This window comes from Platalea leucorodia (genome assembly GCF_965183815.1).
Source record: "Platalea leucorodia genome assembly, chromosome: 2".
Lineage (NCBI taxonomy): Eukaryota > Metazoa > Chordata > Aves > Pelecaniformes > Threskiornithidae > Platalea > Platalea leucorodia.
The window spans coordinates 97,537,021-97,556,616 of NC_138824.1; the positions used below are offsets into that span (position 1 = coordinate 97,537,021).

At 39.6% G+C, this 19,596-nt stretch overlaps 1 protein-coding gene across 1 annotated transcript in view; it reads right to left on the reverse strand.

Moving 5' to 3' along the window:
- Positions 1-11,494: 11,494 nt before the first annotated feature.
- The window catches only part of BACE2 (beta-secretase 2), a gene marked incomplete at both ends in the record, with an annotated part of 48,715 nt that continues 40,613 nt past the window's right edge, over positions 11,495-19,596 (reverse strand). Inside the window, 3 exon segments of the mRNA XM_082303965.1 lie at positions 11,495-11,748; positions 17,772-17,940; positions 19,141-19,290. Of these exon segments, the coding sequence (XP_082160091.1) occupies positions 11,495-11,748; positions 17,772-17,940; positions 19,141-19,290 (573 nt within the window).

The window sequence follows — 19,596 nt, forward strand, 5'->3', positions numbered from 1 at the left end:
GTTGATGGGCGTTTACAGGCCTGCGTGGGTGCTGAGCCCCACCAGCACCAGTCAGCCCTAACCCTGGACCGAGGAAATCACAGCTCACATCAAAGACAACTTCTAAGGCCTGAAGTAGCCACTCAAACATATTCAGGAAACTGAGCTGAAGACCTCCAAGTTGGGCAAAACGCAAACAAGGAAGCCAGTGATTTCATTTTGAAAATTGCTCAAACTACGCTGTGAATTAGTATTTGCCCTTAAAACTCTGTGATTTAGTTTCTCTTAAGCTTCTTTGTTCCCTCTGCCTCTAATGTTGCACAGAAATTATGTTTACTTCAGCAAACAGACAAATAAAACCCTGCAGGAGGGCACATACAGGACTGCAGCCAGACTGGGCTTTTGCCTTCCCCCCAGGACGCCCATGGAAGCTATAAATGGTTCCAGTCCCTGGAGAAGAGACCTTTCTTGTCCTCGTCTGTGAGTGGGATATTATAGTATCCTATAAATGGCAGGTTAAACCTGAGGGAGTAATTGCTGCTGGTTATTTTCAAACATACTAGAGCTTGGCAAATGAAAAGCAACATCCAATAAAACCTAGGCGTGTGAATAATTAAAGCGGCAGCATGGGACAAATAAACTTAAGAAATGAAAAGCATAGGACAAAAAGGAAAAGAAGTTATGAGTGGGCAAGAGAAAGATAAGGACAACACTGCTGTGGGTTACTTTTCCAAATGTGGAATTATTTCTGCAGGAACTGTTATCCTGCAAGACGGCACAACAGAAATGATGTCTCTGCTAATAAATGACTGAAACTACTAAAGAGTGGATTTCTAGCCTTTAAAGTCAAAATAATGTGTCTTTAAACCCAAAATGCTACAGTTCGTGGTAGCCAAATGAAAAATTCTGCTACTTTTATTAAAGCAAGTAAAATTAACTAGGACTCAGCATAATTTAATTTTGAAATAAATTCATTGTATGAGCATTGGTGGGTCTCAGACTCCATAGATAAAAATTTTAAGCCCCTAGGAGCTTTGTCACCACCTCAACTCCTTACTGTGAAAAAAAAACATCATTAGTGATCAGTGTCTATTGGATAACTGCCAATTTACCTGCTTTTACCCACAAAAAAACGTAGCAGGTTACTTAAGTTTCATTACTGCCTAAACTACATTAAACTACACCCAGGCATTTGCTACAAAACCAGGCAAGACAGTAATTGGTTTGCTTGCCTGCCAAAGCCCAGGGATCCAGTGCTCTCTAGCTGAGGGGATTTTAAATACCAAAGGACTAGGAAACTTTGAAATGTTTTACTTCAGGTATCTCCCTTTTGTGTCTGCAAAAGAAACACGATATTTTTTTTCTTTAGTAATTAATCAAAAATGTGGGATGCAGAACACTTTCGAAGTATCAATTCTGTTCTTATTCTATAACCATTCATTCTGTAATTTGAAAGCTTAGAGAAAAACTTTCAAAACATTAATCTTCACTCTCGATGCTTGTGAGGCTGTAAGACCCTTCGGAGGTAAGCAGCACAGGAAATCTACTCAGGAAGCAGACGACTCTTGCAGACACTAAATGGAAAAAGTGAATGCACGTGCACAGTGCTTATGTATTAGTCTTGTCTTATCATCACAAAAGCCACAGTCCTTACAGAAAGTTTATGGGCATTTACTAACACTGTAAAATTAACAACAGAGCAAGTTCCTGCTTGCCCTTTGAGCTGCTGTACCTCCAGAGGTATTTTCTGTATCCACCTCACTTGGCTAACAAATTAGCAAAAGTGTCATTCCAGTCCTCACAGCTATTTAATTCACATGTTTTCTACTCATCCACAAATGGCCAACAAGGTATTTTTAATCCTGCTGGGATGAGTTAAAAGAATTTAATGATTTAAAAAAAATGGAGGCAGAGTTTGTAAGGCAGGGAAAGTATATCGTACCAAATCTTCAATTGTAGAGGTCACAAGGACTTCAAGGGCTACTAGAAAAACCAGACCACCTACGTAAAATATGCAACTGATGCTTAAGTTAACTAATTTTACCTAAGACTTGGGACAGATAAGAACTTACACATGGACAACAGGGGCGGCAACATGGAAGAGCAGTTCTTTAAGCTGCCGTAACTCAGCCATGCTTCACTGTGTGCCTGTGCCCATAATTCAGGTAGAAACTCAGCATCCTGAATTGTGGTAGCATGAACAGTAATGTGGAGAAATAGGGATTTAAATGTATATTTTAATACAATGACTTTTTTTTTTTCTGGTATACCTTGAACAGCTTTATGAAACCTAGCAGCAAATACTTAGAACAAGATGACAGCTTTTAGATACTTCTTTTGTGGATATATTAAAATCTTAACACCTTCCTTCCCCCCCAATATGTAAAAATGGATCATACAACAAAAGGCAAAAAGCAAGCAATGATTACTTTCAGTTGATAAGCTAGAAAACCTGTAAAGCTAGTGAGTCTAGCTCCCAGGATGTTGCTGGCCTGTTAAACAACACACAGGTGGGGCATGTTTGCATGTTTTTCTTATGCTTTGTTAATCCAGAGATACACAAGGAAAATATATTCAATTGCACTTCATCCAGATAGAAGATGTTGACTGGAAAAGTTTCCTCAGTATTAGCAGAAATAGCTTAAAACATTATGGGCCCAAATCTAGTCATCTTTAACACATAGCAGCCCAAATTTTCAGAAGAGGAAGGCAAGGGTAGGGAGAAGGGCAAAATGAGAGGGAGAGGAAAATCCTATTAAATGCTGAATACTTTGATATGGCTTTGCACAATCCTGTGGGATCTCTGTTGTCTGTTTTCTTGAAATGCTGCTGTCAGCAACAGTCATTAGGCCTACAGATCCCTATTAGCACAGACCTTGTGCAATCCCCCATGGTCTATGGCCAAGTCTGGATGTAAAAAATTCTGTAAGCCCACTCAATCAAGTAGAGATTTACCAGCGGGAGCTGGAGTGGCAAGGTCCCTGCTATCAGCAATCCCAAAGCACTTGTAGCTTGAGGAGATGACATCCTGTGGTATGTCCTGGAGCTCTTCCCTGATCCATTCTGTCAACACCATGTTTCTCAACAGGGACCCAGGCTGACACCGCTGATGACAGGCTCAGGTCACCTGAAGGTGATGCTGACGTTCTAAAAGAGCAAAAAAACCCACAGTAAATCCACTTTTGAAGCTCCTTCCGCACACACAGTGAGAGAGCGGGATTTCTTTCAGACCTGTCTTTTAGAGAGGGAGAAGAGAGAAAAAAAGGTATCACCTTACCTGTGGGCCAGAATAGCAACAGACGTGGGCAGTCACAGCGGGTCGATATTGCCAGACGGTGTGGGAAAAAGGTGGTACAAGTTAGTCAATAAAAGGGAATATATAAGCAAACTAGAAAACTGTGTAAAAATACATCAGCAGTTAAAAACCAGTATAAAACACTAGCTTAGAAAATGTCCAAGATGTACAACAATAAGAAAATCTCACACAGTAAGAATATGGAAAGCTGAAGTTAATGTTAAACTTACTCACAATTAAAAAAAACTCAATCAAAGGAAAAGTAAGTAGTATTCTCATGCGTAGTACGTCAGAACAATGCTGGGTGCGTGAAAATAAATAAGAATAACACAATACCTTGTTCATTCATAAAAAGTAGTTTTATCTCTAGGTAACAACTATAAAAATCCAGTATGCTAATATTTATGTATACACTAGCAGCATAGATTCTTGTAATCTTTACAATAACCTGTATTTCTTAGGAAATGCTATTGAATTTCCTAGAAAAACAAATGATGAGTCAAGGTATAGGCAGATGTTACTTGTAAGCCTCTAGAAGGAAAAAAAAAATCCAAACCATTTATTTTCAAAAAGAGTTTGTTTTGGTGCAGAAAGGGAAGAATAGTTAATGTTTACAGTTTAAGTGGCCATCAGAATTACATGTTGTCCTGAAAAATGACATCAGGCACTTGAATTGTAAACCATCATGTATTTGTCTGTACTGCACTGTGGTTACCAAAAAAGCTGTATTCTTGCAACAAATTCTTACTTTCATGTTTAATACACAAAAGGTGTTTTGTCTAGATGAGCTAGCTTTAATGGGGAAAGATAAGCAAGAGAAGTGTGAATGAACAGACAGTTTTACAGTTTTGGATTCAATAAGCCTGAAGCACAGAGGGTGCTCTGAAGATGATGGCAATTTCAGAAGCATCGGAGAAGTTTAAGCACAAGAAAAAATTTGAAAACTTGTACAGTACCTCTGTGAGAAGAGCTGTGTAATAATGGGTGGGCTTTACTGAATATCAGGACAGTAATGAGGAAAACCAGCTAGCTTTCCAAAGTGTGAAATAAAACTACCATATTAAACAGTTGGTGCCATTTTGGTTGACCAGTCCCTAAATTTATCAATGCGCATACACCATGCTGCCTTCAAAGATAAAAGCTCAGGGCCTAAAAATAATGGACTTTGTAAAAGAGGCTTTTAGGGGCATGGAAGAGGGATGTTATCAAATGATCAGGAGACCCCAAGTTAAGGATCTTCTTAGGATATTTAAAAAAGAGAAAAATTGAAAGTACTTTTAATAGAATTCAAGCAAGACAACAGAATTTGCTGTGAAAGGGCTCAAAACTCTCCTATTTGAAAAACAAACCATGGGCGCCACCTCCCGGGGTACAAACCACAGAGCACAGTAACCACCCTCCTCCGGGCTCTCCCAAGGTAAGAAACCAACAGTCTCAGGGGGGCTGGCTGTCTTAGGGACAGGGACATTCAACTTGTATGCTTTCTTGTTTTATAGTCTAGGGCAGTAGACAGCAACACTCCAAAATGTTACTTGAATCCATTCCAGATGATCAGAAGCTTCATCTTCTCAATGTTTTCTGTGCCTGATTTCTGTCCCATAGTGGAATGAGCTGATGAAAAGTTGAAGCAAGAATGTCTCAGTTATTTAGGTGTAAGCAGGAAAAATCACCTTGGAGCTAAACTTGCCCACCTTCTCCCTTTCTCTCAAGGGTCAGATGAGATCTACAGCCATTCTGCTTTCTTTTCAGAGCTACCACCAGAAGTTAGAATTGAAAGTCCCAAAGTACTAGGAAGAATTTGGATGGATATAATTTATTGGCTTGGAAGTTCATCTTAACAGGATTTAAAAAGACACACTGAACAGGTTGAAAGAATTAATCATTTATTTTAAGCAGCAGAAAATCTGATTTTTACATACTGTTTATCTGAAAATGGCAAGATCTGAAAGTACAAAATAGCAACTTTTGGAAAATTCAGTAATGAGGCTTGACAGTAAGTGGGATAGACATCCTAGCATCACCTGAAGACTGAGTTAAAAAGACTGTACCCTTTTTTTCAAGTTTTTGATCCCATTTGCCTTTCAGTCAATGTTACATCTTATCTATTAAAAATAAATCAGGTGAACAAATGCCTCTACAAGATGGAATAATTTCCTTAAAGGTTAAATCCTTTCCACGCTTCCTAAAGAACTACCAAGTAACAGTTGGTGTAGCGTTAAAGTCTTAAAAGATTTCTGCATCTCCATATAAAATTTGCAATAAAAAATGTGAACTGCCTGTTTCAGATAAATCTTATTTAAACACTCAACCTTGTATAGTTTATGCACACACAGAGTATTGGCTAGCAAAGCAATTTTTTCCAGGACATATTGCAGTAACCCATGCCTTGGTGCTATCAAGAAATTGTCAGTTGTCTTTTCAGTACCACTTCAACATGACTTGCTTAAGTCCATTTTTTTTCCACCAGAATTTTCCGAAGGACAGCTATGTTGCAAATACAGCCATTTAAACATTCAATTATATAATTCCCCTCTAACAACACAGGAATAAACATACCCTTTGCAGGTTTGACATGGCTCTGTGAAAATTTCCCTCTTCAAAGCAGGATGTGATGAGAGGATGGTTACAAACAATGTAGTTCATTCAAGTATTTTGCCTAAGTACATATCGCTGTAAAAGCAGAGCAGGCTGAGTTGCTCAACCAGAAAAAGCAGAAGTGTCTCAGTCAGCAAGAAGAGCCAACAGACAGTAAGGGTCCACTACAGTCGCTGGTAGGACAAAAACCAGCAAGGCCTTCAAGGAAGGGGCCGTCATCTGCTTAAGGAATGGCACTAACTCTCACAGCTCCTTGTGGTCCTGTCCTCCACCCCTCTATTTCTTATGGTCAGAGAAAAAGGAAAATGTACAGGACCACTGAGGAAGACCAAGCAGTTAAGTATTTCCAAGTGGGAAGTGAAAGAGGGCTAGGAAATGTAGTCAAATGCCAAAAGGAGTTCTTTGCATACAAATTCAGGGACCACTGTCATAGATTAAGTTTTGGCTCTAATTCTCCTCCTAATGCTAATGCAAGTATTTTCAACATAGAGTTAATTTCTAAAGCCTTACAAACTACTTTAAAACAGGCCTGTGAATGGTCACCAAGAAAAACATATCTTTTGTTAGAGGGCTGAATTTTGGATATAGAAGTCTTCAGCTTTTAGGAACTTTTTTTGGGGGGGAGGGGAGCGAGGGGGTGTGCTGGTTTTGGCTGGGATAGAATTCATTTTCTTCATAGTAGCTAGTCTGAAGCTATGTTTTCGATTTGTGCTGAAAACTGTTGATAATACAGACATGTTTTAGTTATTACTGGGCAGCACTTACACAGAGTCAAGTTATTCAATAACTGGCCAATGATTCTATTTGAAGATGATCGTGCCCCTTATTCACCTGTGAGTCGATAATTCCTAGCAGCAGCAATAGACACCTTAGAGTACACTGGCTTTCAAAACGTTCAGACAAGTGAACCCTTACCAAAGAAGCCAGGTGACTGACTGACGTTACACTTACAGCAGCTTGTCAGCAACTGCAGTCGCTCTCCCATTCTGCTCTACCAAGGCGCCTCAGCCTTGATCTGGAAGTCTCGTAGAAGACTCAATTATTTAAGCATCTCCGCATTTCACAACGCCAGCCAGCTTTAGCTCACCGTAGCCCCTCTGTCAGTTAGTGCAAGTCGTAGCAGTGGCTTTTACGGTACAGATCCATCTCATCCAGGGGTTCGGCTAAAGCTAACAATTATATTTCAGATAATGTTCCCAAGAAGCCATTACCAGGACTCTGGATTACTCACAAGCCTGGCCTAACGTCTAATTAGGCCCCAGAAGTCAGAAAATCTGACTGGCTCAGAAGATTGCTCGTATCCCATTACCCATCTGTCTTCACCTCTCTGAACAGCAGCAAGAACTTCAGCAGCCAGAAATGAACAATTTATCAATCAGCGAGTCAAGTTTGACAGGAACTAATGTCTTGGTAAATTGTACAGACCTTTCTTAAAAGGATCAATCCATTATGCTTTTACAATTTTTAATGAAGTGAAGGGTAGCTTACTTATTTCTCTTTCCATAATTTACTTTATTTTCACCTCCATAGGTCATTGTACCAGCCCCCTTCATTATGCAGCTCATATTACTACTTATATATATGAGGCTCGTGTCTGAGATCAGGATATGACAACCAGCCAACCTAGTTGCTGGAAACCTCCACAGAAATCAAAGAAGCTTTCAGCAGCACAATCATTCTGGATTATCAGAAAATTTAAGGACCGCTCTCTCTCTCTGAAAACATGCTGTGTTAAGCAATTCTCATAAGCCTTCCCATATTTCAAAGGAAAAGGTTAGCATACAAATGGCTCATCCTTCAGTGAGACATAGCCAGCCAATACACAGCAAGTAACTGCGTAGAATACCCATAGGTTGACTAGCTGATAGAGTTAACTGTTGTTAAGCAACTGATATGTTAACAAGAGATACCAAAACCAGTAGTAGTTACCCTGCACAGCATCAAAGCTGAGAAGTGGCACAGTACGCTGCCTTGATATATTGCATTTAGGTTGATCCAACATACAAATCCTAAATACAAACTCTTTCACCTTAAAAACAGAACAATCCTCTCTACCTAACTTCTTTTACAGAACCTGAAAAAAAGGCTTATTAAAATTCTTCATCTACTTTCTTCAGCATTTAAATTGAGCCAAAAAACCCATGATAATATTTCTAAAACTTGTGAAGGCAGTGGGATAGAACTAACATATTCCTGTGCCTGAACTCCGGTTTAACTACTTGAACTCAAATCACACATCTTCAAATCCCTAATGATTGAACTGATAGCATCAATTATCTAAAGGGCTGCATCCAATGAAACACAGCTTTCTGACATTTTCACGGTACATGATAATGCATTCACATTAGGAAAACATTGGTTCTGCAAGAAATATTGATACGTGTACAAGGAATGGTTTGGAGTGGTGTGATGTGGAGCACCCTGTCTTCCATAATAAATAGAGAATATTTTCCAGCACCATCTTTACTCAAAGCTCTGTTTTTTGCTCCCCCCCTCCCCCCACCTTTTTTTTTTAAGGTATGGTTTGATCTTTTCTCCGAAGTTACTTAACATGAGTATATAATACATCACAGCACTCTCCTTTAAAAGAAAATATATCAGGGGAAGAGATCACTAGTAAGACATACTTGGTAACACTGTAGTCTATCATTGTATTTCATCTTTCATAGAAAAATGCTCAAGAGCATTATTTTTCTTAATGTGCTGTAGGCTAAAAATGAACCCTCAAGGGCTTCTATTGCTCTTCTTGTTGCCAGAGCAACTAAGCAATACTCACCTGAATATCTGCCAGTGTAAGTATCAATTTACAAGCTGAGATGAAGTTTGTGCTGCTAGCAGATGTCGCTAACAGCATTTTTACCATAAGCCAAATTTTAGTGGCAAGGGATGCCATGAAAACTCAGGAATATATTACTATTTCACTTGTGCTACTTGATTATTGCTCATATAATTCAAGTGTTTCTATTAAAATGTCTTGACCAATGACATTCAAAGTGAAAGGGTAAAACTGAATGGCTTTTATATGAAATCTAGCGCACTAAAAAGACTTTGTTAAGCAACTCAGAAGAAATCTTGCTTGTCATTAGAAAGCATACTAGGAACCTTTCCCAATAAATTCCTTCCTAAAACTCTTTGTGGTAAGGAGATTGGAGGGGCTGGGGAGAGGGAAGCAGCTAAGAAACATTTTAAGAGCATATAAGGGTTATTACTTTCTGAATTGAAAAAGGACTCATTGTTTACCACTGTATCAAACCAAACATTCACACTGTGTTTCTGTTTGAAACAGGTGACGGAAGCATTACTTATATTACTATAGTGTACAAGAAGGAATACAACTTTGAAATTATTTGTTATGTGTCAAACCAAACCCAGGAGGACGATATGGAACAGAATCATGGAATTGGAAACATCACTCTCTTTCTTTCCAGAGCAAAGTCTATTGCTTTAAGAAAAACTCAAGGGAACTTCTTCTTGTTATAACATGTACTAAAAATTATAAGACATTGAGAGAGACGTATGGAAAATAGAATAAGGAGAAAGCACCTAAGCTCTATAGTTTTTTACATTCCTTATAATTCATCTTTTTTCTCCCCTTAAAAACTAAGCGGCAGAGGAAGAAGGAAGCAAACTCAAAATTTCCTCCTATTTCCAACTCCTAATTCCAAGAGAAATAATTTTGAGACATTGGATCAGAACACCAATTATTTCACTCTATTCAGCCAAGCAATCTGAAAGTGCAAGAATTAAAAAGGAAGGAAAACCACAGGCACTTCCAGTTATGAAGTGAAATACACCAGTTAGTTTAAAAAAAAAAAAAACAACTTTATTTTCACACATATCACATGCACCTCTGTAAAAGCACCATTCCTGAAGAAAAGAAATCTTTGCTTATTCCATGCAGAGTTGGATGCAGAGGCAGTGTGAATCAGATGGCTATATGAAGGGATTATAGGCAGAAAATTTTCTAGGCAAGGGATTAGGAGATTCAGAGCTATGCTTCCTTTTTTTTTCCTCCTTGTTTCCCACACAGATATGCAAACTGCTCTGCTATCAAAATGCAAAGGAATTTTTTTTTCCTTTAAAAAAAAAAACCAAACCAACAAAACCCAAAACCCCTCAGATAACTAATAGTTATCACCGGACTCCTCAACCTTGCATTGTTTATCTTTCAAATCCACTACGCCAGTGTTATAGAAAAGCAATGGAGATCCTGCAACGCTCACTGACTAGATACAAGAAAAATTGTCCTATCTTCAAAGAAAATACCATGTTCTGACCTTAGCATTAAGTTCTACGCTTGCACAACAGAGGTCTGGTCAAATACATTCTTCCCTGCTCTCTCCCACTATTGTTTTCAGTCTTACCATACGTTTGTTTTCAGCCGCACACACTTTTCATTTGATTGACACACCGGTGAAGCTAAACTAAACACCTCCAACTGTTGTTCAGGTTCAAAACCAAGCCAGCATTGACTTTCACTTCACAGTCTGTCCATAAAGACAGATACTTTTCCCTTGAACTTCTAGGTTGCTGAGCTCAGCTGAAAAAAGGGTTGTCTTTCTCATTTTTTTTTGTCTCCTTTTTGTTACACACTCACTAGGAACACCAGTAGAGATGGCAGAACACATGGAGCTTAGCTTTATCATCTGTCCATACATATGCAGACCAGCCTTTTCTAAATATCAGTCATCCTCAACTCAAAAAAAGCAACAAACCCCACAAACCCCCACATTACAGGGAAAACTGAAAGGCTTTTATTGTGCACCAAAGTGGAAAGTCATGAAGTATTAATTTTTATAAAATCCACTACTTTGAAGCCAAGGAGTTGCATTTGGTTGTATGGAGTGACTTGTGCTTCAAGACCAGTTCTAAGCCACATGCTTACCAGTGGTAGCATCCTTGTAAATTAAGAGAGGTAGTCTTGTTTTACACTAAGGCTGAACAAGTTTGTTTCCCAGTTTTCACCTCCTCGAACTATTTTGTAATGACACTCAGGAAGGGCGAACCTCTCAAGTGGCAGCAGTGATCTTGAGGGGAAAAAACCCACAAACTAACATTTCTTCTTGACCTCACTTGCTTTTCTCTGCTGCTTAAGTCTGACCTTTCTCCCTCCCCCGCACCATAAGCACAGTTTCAAAATGAATTGGTGTAAACAGAAAGCAGTATTCGTTTAATGCAATTAATAAGAAAGATTATTAAGTTTTTTTCTCTTTTTCTACAGTCAGAGCTCGATTAGTTAGAAAATACTGACAGCTCCTTTTTTTTTGTGAAAGAGGGAGGGACAATTTTCTTCAGACAGTGGAAGAACATCATGGTGTGTTTTTTTCTCTTTTTTTTTTTTCCTTTTTTTTTTTTTTTAAAAGAAGGTACTCTTGAGAGCATAAAGGCTCATTGAACTGCAGTAGCAAATCCAGCAACGTAGCACTTAAAAGGTGGTTAACAGTGCTTTGGTTCAGAATCAGTGTTAGAAAATAAAGCTTAAAAAGTTATGATGCAGGGTATTTGGTGGGATTTCAACAGCAATTTGTAACGAACGTAGAAAGGACTGAGGCATTGGCTTCTTGCCTGTGGCAAAGTACTTTGTTCTTCATTCTGTTTAAGTCCCAGGTTTCACAATCAAGTTTCTCATTTCCATCGATGACGCACTAAGGAGGATTCGTCATTGACCACGTCATTGTCAGTGTAGCGATGCTGACACCGTGGTGGAATAAGCAGCAGGATGATCAGTACAAGCAGGATAACTCCACACAGGCTCATGAGAGCATAGGAGGCAATCCACAACACTGGTTCATGGAAAGAAACGCTAGAAACACAGTTGCTTGCAACATCTGCTGTTGTGAAAGGGCCTTCAATCTCAGATACTGGAGAGCCATCAACTTCTGAGAAATTACAAAAAGAAAAACATTAAGTCTATAGACACCATTTAAAAGCAAATGACAAAAGATCTAGCTTAAATACCTATATATCCCTTTTCCTCCATCATCCTACATCTCGCCATACTCATGTTTTATTGTATTTCTCATTGCAATAAAAATACTAGTATTCTATGTTTATAAAATGGGAATCTGAAGCATAAGGAGACCACGATACTCCCACATCTACACAGACTGTCAACAAGAGAGCAGACATTTAAATGAGGTTTCCCACAGCCCCAATTAAAGCCCAAGCCAGTGGACCGCCTTTTCTCTCTGGACTAACCTTTCAGAAATGTCAATTTAACAAAGCTTAAAATCCTACAAAACCTGCACTGGAGTAGGTCAGGGCCTGGGCAGTTTTTGTTTGTTTCTGGCACTCGCAACAACTGGAAGAGTACCTCAGGTGATTCTCACATCTTCTGTGTTTGCTATCTTCCAGGGTCTTAGGGAGCAGCATGCAGGATCATGAGCTTCATAGATACCTTAAAGGACTGTATCCTAAACAGAAGGTGCAGGGTGGAAAGCAGCACACATACTCTTGTGAGTGGAGGTGGAAATTCAGAAGGAAGAGGAGGTGAGGCAGGAGAGCTGGGTGACAGCTGTACAGAAAAGGGGAATGGTGGAGAGGCGGGTCAATATCAGGAGTGAGGAGCTGGGACATGAAGGAGCAGTGTGGTTGGGCAGGGAGGGAGAAGCTAACCAAGCAGCTTGAAAAATGGAGATGACAAAGCTAAGGCAAGAAGCATGAAGGGGTGCCTTGGCAGCTCCATTTTCGAACAGCCATCCATCTCGGTAACATCACAGACTGTGTGAATTGTTTCATTAACATCACGAACCCCTACTTGTTAAACCAGTATTTGCTAAAAAGGGTTATGCTGCCCGTGGTTGTCACAGTAACCACAGCAAGCACAGCAAAGTTCCCCTGAGTTGTGGACAGGGCTACACATATTGTAAAGGCAGAGCAAGTGAGTTGCCTAGGGCAACAAAATATTCAGAGCATTTTGTATCTGCAGGTGTGCGGCCAGGGAAGGATGGATACCTTTTAGCTTGCTTGGGGCAACTAAGAGCCTGCAGTTAGTACTGTCTATGCATTTTAACAAGCCTTCCAAACAGTTGTAATTCACTTCTCTAGTCCGATGCTTCAAGACACATTTGTGTATTTCTTATAAAGGCCTCAGTTTTAACCTTCCTGCTTAATTTCTGGTTCATTTTATACACAGACACAGTCTTGCCAAACTGTAAGCGATCCTGCCTACTGAAAACAGTACCTCTTATTTACACGTATCTTAGACATGACTCCTGAAAGTGTGTTTAAAGAGATTAGCATAAAATGCCCTTCGGAAGGAAGAGGGGAGCCTGGGTTTTTGAAAGGCAGGAAGGTGGCTTTTAAGGTTTTTTGTGGAGAAACAAATGCAGAAAAGTGGGCTGCTTTATCTGCAATTTATTGGGAGAGATTTTAATTGGTATTCAGCCCCTGGCCTCCCAACACCTCATATTATTTTAAGGTTTAAGTCTCATTAGACTTAATTCAACTTAATCGTGGGCTGCTGCTGGAAGAGACAGTCCTGCTCACCCTCACTCCTGTCCCTCACTGCCACTTTTGTATTGGTGCTAGTGACTGGTACTGCTGCAAGGAGAGTCAGGGCAACTCACTGATCTGATGGAAAACCAACCTGTCATAACAAACAAAATGCCCAAATGAGGAATTTTCTGTAGGATCACTCAACTGAACCAACCCATTCTCCAGCTGCAAGTGTGGGAAGACTCCTTTAGCAGCAATATACTGTTAGAGCGGACTGGGTGAAAACTTAGGCTGCACCCACAAGCACCCTAACACTGGTTAATGCCAAACACTTACTCTCTCAACTCATCAGGTGGTAATAAACTGGCCTGTGCACCCTATATCGTGAGCATATCTTTGCCAAGACACTGCTGTTACGTAGATATGGTAAGGGAGCTGCACAGTAGTGGACAGACTTGTAAAAGACTACCTAGAAGGTCTGTGACAGAAATCCATTTTGTTCAGAGTCCCAGTATTGCACTTTCTCTACCATGCAATTGTTTCTTCTGGACATCTCACCCCCTCACATCATTTCATCTGTCTCTACGAAGTCCTGCAGCAAAACCAAACTAAACCACATTTAATACTAATGTGAAATGCAAGGCATAAGTATTACTACGTAGGAATTTAGTATTTTGAAGAAGTGGGGGGGGGGGGGGAAAGGGCAGCACAATTTTCCACCTTGGAGATAGCTTTGAAAATAAACAGTCCCTAATTACTCATTATTTGGCTTGAGTACAATAATTACTCCTATTAAAAAAGGCAATACAGAACTGTTGCCATAGTGGCTGATATTTTAAATTACATTTTGAGAATGCTTGATAGCAGCACAGCCTCTGCTGTCTTTGCTCCAAAAAGAAAAGTTTTCCTCACCCTCTTCCACCCCTGGAGAAATGGAGAGAACATCAAGAGAGGAAATTTGCCTCAATTGTTCAAGCAAGCCCTTAACATAAACTAACAGTCACACACACTTAGTGTATTATACATTAGCTGAATTTGGTTATTTTGGCATATTTTTTTAGAACATCTGGTGGTAGCTACCTACAATAAATTCTTGACCCTGAATAAATGAGATTTTCTTCATTATTGATGATTACAGAACAAAAATGGCACCTGTGGAAAAATGCTACTTTATAACATTTGTGTAGAACTCAAACACACTCACTCCCACTCAGGGTGGTTTGGAAAGGAAGCAAACCTCAAGTTAGATCAAATTTATTATAACATTGTAAAGTGCTGCTTTGATGGGGCCCCTGGAAGTCACCTAGTCCAGCCTCCAACTCAGAGCAAGACTGTCCCCATCAATAGATCAGGTCAGCTGCAGCTTTATCCAGCCAGGTCTTGTAAAACCCTGAGGAGGGAGACCCCGTGATCCCTTTGGGCAGTGCGTTTCAGTGCCGTACCACCCTCCTGGTGAAGAAGGAATTCCTCATGTCCAGCTTGAACCTTCCTGAATGTAACTGGTAGATGTTGCCCTTTGCTATGTAGTTTCACTTGCACTCACCCTTGGCTTGCATTCAACTTAGGGCCCACCGTAATCCCCAATTCTTTTTCCGCAGTGCGGCTATTCAGCTGGTCCCTTCCCAGACTGTACCCATGCGTGGTGGTTTTGTGCTTGAGGTGCTGAACTTTGCACTTCTGTTCACTGAAACTCTTGAGGCTTCTGCTGCCCAGTCCTCCAAGTTACCAAGGGCCTTCTGGACTGAAGCTCTGCTATTCATCATTCTCCCGAGTTTAGCGCCCACAAATTTGGGTGCATTCAGTCTCATCACAGTTTAGTGTAGAAGTCATTTATGATTACAGTGCTTGGTTCATTTCTTCCCTAAAAAATACTCAAGTCTTGCTCCTGTGATCTTCTCACTTACTACAAAAATACTATGGGTCTAATTCTGCTCGATGCCGAAGTACCATTAGGTTGCTTCACTAACACTAACTAGTTGATCTGAACATCTTGTCTCAAGAAGGGATCTGATCCAAAACCTTTCCTAGTCATCCTGTAAACAGTAGGTGATCCCTGAAATTATCAACAGGGAACTTGAAACAAGTTGAAATTAGTAACAGGCAGAATAAGTCTTAAAGGGTTTCACATATTGAGGAAAAAGCAAATTTATTTTCCTGCTACAGTGGAATAGTTTCCTGCAGCCATCTATCTAACTATCCTCACTCTTGGTACATCCTGAAGAATGAAACTGGTGCAAGGAGTATTGTGGGATAAGCCAGTTCTCATCTCTAGCCAAGCCTCAATAGAAATTTGGGAGTTCAATGAAGTTAAGGCTTTTAGTCCTGTTCACCTCATTTTTGTATTCAGCACATAGCCATTTAACATCTTATAAAAACGTAGGCTTAAATTTAGTGTTAACACTCTATTGTAAACAAGAAAGCATAGGTCATTGCAAAGCCACACCAAATGGTCTTTTATATTTCTCTATTTCTGAAGATTTATGCTACCAGTAATTCAATTTAATTTATGCCCACGAACAGACTAAAAAGCTCCAAATAAATTACATTAATATAGTTGCTATGGAGGACATGGCTGGCCTCCACAGGACGCCAGTTAGGCAGCTTAATCCCTCACACTGCACTGACTGCTAACCACTCACAGTTGTGGTTTTCTGATGAAAGTAGTGTTAAATATGGAAACCACAAGCTGTGAAGAAGTGAATTCAGAATAACTGGCACATCCAGCAAAATGTCATCTGCCCCGTGTGAGTGGAGTCTGACAAATCAGTATATCTTGTCTCAGTCAGTGGCTTGTGTCGTCTGATTTCTCAAGAAGCTAAGTTCCTAGGGTGTTAGGTTAGACATATACATGCAACATGGACAAAGAAACAAGAAGGAAATGCCTTCTAGCACCAGCTGGGTATCGTCATGTGTCCAAGCTCATGTAAATTCAGATTTCATTTCTATTCAGCAAGCTCAGTTCTTCCTCTCTAGATGAGGTCGGCAGAACTACATGAAGTAGCCAAACCCTATGCTTCTATGTAGCAATATTAACACTAAGGTGTTATTATGGCTCCCTGATTCTTTTTCTCAACAAAGATGTGCTGTCAAAGCAGTTCTTATGAGCACCAGCTGGCTCGTGTCCCCTGCTGACCACATGTCGGTCAATATGTTCTGTCAAAATGCCCCCTCCCCTCTCCATTAATGGCTGCAGCAGGGCAGGGACAGGAGGCATCTCTATGCTTGCTAAAATTGCAGTCAGGAAGCACAAGGAAGAATGAAAGGCAGGAAAACCTGGTCTGCGTATTTGTCTAGTTACACTCTCCTTCCAGATGCATTGAAAATGTGTCTTTCATCACTGCATGGTACCTCACAGAGGTCTTCATTAAGCAACCCACATCAATATCCAGATTTTCTTTCATAGCATGCTCAAAGATGACAATTTTGAACCCATTAACAATAGAGAGATTAAAAAAAAAAAAAGGTGCTTTTAAAATGCCCTGGAGCTACAACTCAGCTAGCTAGTATCTCTCTTTTTTCCCCTCAATTACCTGGTTGCATTAAGCACTCAAGTACTTGCTGCCCTTACGCTCTCTAACATCCTTACTGGGGATTAAAGAAACATTTTCAGTCATAGTCCTTTTCTCATGCAAATCTCAGATGATACAATGTTTTTCAGGACATAGACCACTTCTGTTTGGGACGGAGACTTGCATAGAGGCGCATGTCCTCTCCCTCCTCTGCCACTTGTATGTTCTTGTGGTGCCAAAGCAATGTCTCAACAAGGGGAGGAAACCCCAAAACTTTTGTTTTTATCTACCCTTGGTGAGATAAGAGAAATCATGAAAAAACAAGAAAGTTAACCAGCACTGTAAAATCAGCCAAAAATTATGAGCTTTTTCACATTTCCTCAGCAGCTAATTAAAAAATTAATGGCTCTCTACTCACACTGAGAAAACTATTTGTTTAGAACCAACACAAACACCAGAAGTCTTAATTTGAGTCCCATTTTCATCTTGGCTCTTTCTTTGAGTATTTCTGAGAGGCTGAAAAGGCACAATTTACATTAAGAGAAAAGCGACAGTAAGGTACTCCACTGTGCATTGCAAAAGTTAGTTGAAGAATCCATTTATCCATATTAGAACAGGAACTACACAAAAATGAAGCTGCATTAAAAACAGGGACTCGAATCATGTAACTGTTGGGGAAACTGCACAGATGTCTCAGAAAGAAGATCTCTCAGAGGGAAGAACGCAGCTAAGATACCCAGAGCTGAGGTCGATTTACTTCATGCCAAAAGACTGTTGCATGCAATACAGCATTTTTTTCTCCCCTTGAAATCTGAATAGCTTAGGATTGCTCAAAAGTATACCCTTCACACTTCATGAGTAACCGTGCTTTTCCCCATCAGATAAGTGGCAAAGGTGGTTCTCTGATAGAGCAGGTGTTTCCTCACTCACCAAGTCCTGAACAATACTTCTCTTACCTGCACATGGACTCACTGCAAAGCCCACTCTCCTCTGGGCTCTGTCAAATATTACATAGAAGCCTTCCATGACCGTAGCACCAATAACTAGAGCATTCGTGGAGGAAGAGATGCCGAATCGGTAGCACTGTAAATTCTCTCCTATTCCAAGGATAGGCTGAATATAAAGCTATTAAAAAAAAACAAAAAAACACAACAAACAAAAAAACCCCAGAGTGTAAGAAGCAACACCACACTACTTAGAAGTTCAGACCTTTTCATTTTTATACTCAAGCACTCAAACTCCACTGGACATAGAGAATGAACAGGGGCAAACAGATTTCTGTACATGATTTAAAACTGGTCAAAGCTTACATGTAGGTAAGAGGTAAAGCTCTTGGATTCTAAGCTTAAATTTGAACACAGTCAGTCGCTATGTGAAGGTCAACAGCAAATTCATGAAAGCCACTTTTTATTATATTTTCCATAAGGGAAGGATAGCTGAGAAAGAACTTGGGATATGAACTCAAATTAGAGAATAATTTTACTATTTTGAAAATTATCAGGATGTAATTGATTCAGAGAGCATTCAGTGACAGCTTCAAGGCTCTAGATTCATAAATTCAAGTCACATTTTACCCCTTGTCTACTCAGGGAAGATGAAAGATTGCCAAGCTACATGATCAATACAGAAAAAGCTTATCATAAGGCTCTACTATATTTCAAGTTAAAATGTAGTTAATAGGTTCATTCTTCCCTTTGCTCCTGACCACCCTCTGAGGTAAAAGACTGTATTAGTAATGCTAGAGGATACTAGTCTGTATTGCAACCTATACTGGGAGGGGAAGCCAGAGAGGAAGAATAAAAGTGGCGCATTGTATTCTAAAAGCCGGGATGGAATATTAATAAAAGATAAACCAACCAAGTTACAGAAACGGGTGAAGAGATCACATAGGCTCATTGCCAAGACTGTCATATTCAGAAGAACTGCTTCAACTCAGAATGCCATGAAAAACAAATCAATTTGCTTCCCAAAATGAGAAGATCAAAATGAGCAGAGACATTCTGTATTGACATCTAATGCGGCTAAAGCTTGTGAAAACAAAACAAAAACTTGCCTATTTTTCCTGACAATTTGAAAAAAATCATTCCCAACTACATGGACTGCAGTCAGAGGGAAATTGTTTTTCTTTTTTAGTTTTAGGTTTGACAAGTTTGTTATTTCCCCTATTTAAAATTTGATTTTTAAAATTTCATTTAAAAAGATTTCCCTTGCATGCAATAAGCCAGTTCTCTATTACTGCTAAAAATAGCTCCTATTTTTTTAAGAGCATGTGCTTTATAATAGTAAAAAGAAATGCATAACTGAATAAACAAAGAGGGTTGAGACCTGTGGTAGGACAGAGATCCGAAACGACCTACTGGAGTTTTCATCCCTCAGATAAATGGAGAGTTTGGGAAATAAGGACCAGGGTCTTTCAGTTTTATCCCAGCATGCCAGCTGTGAACCAGTCCAGAAACCAGAAGAGAATTCTTGTATCTATTTAAAAAAAAAAAAAAAAAAAAAAAAAAAAAGAGGTGATACAGTTTACATACATTTTGATAGATTTTTGTAAATGATCACTACCACTATGTGATACTTCTTCCCTTCCCATGGAGAAATTCAAGCATGAACACAAGTCTGACAAAGAGCTTTTTCTTTAAGGATCAAAGCAAAAAACCAACACACAAATTGAGGTGCGTCATAACCCATTATGACTTGGAAGAAGGGGGAAGAGGCAAAAGCAAATTTAGCTCTCCCTTCCCTCCCCATTTGTATCTTATTACTTCCACTTCTGCAATGAAC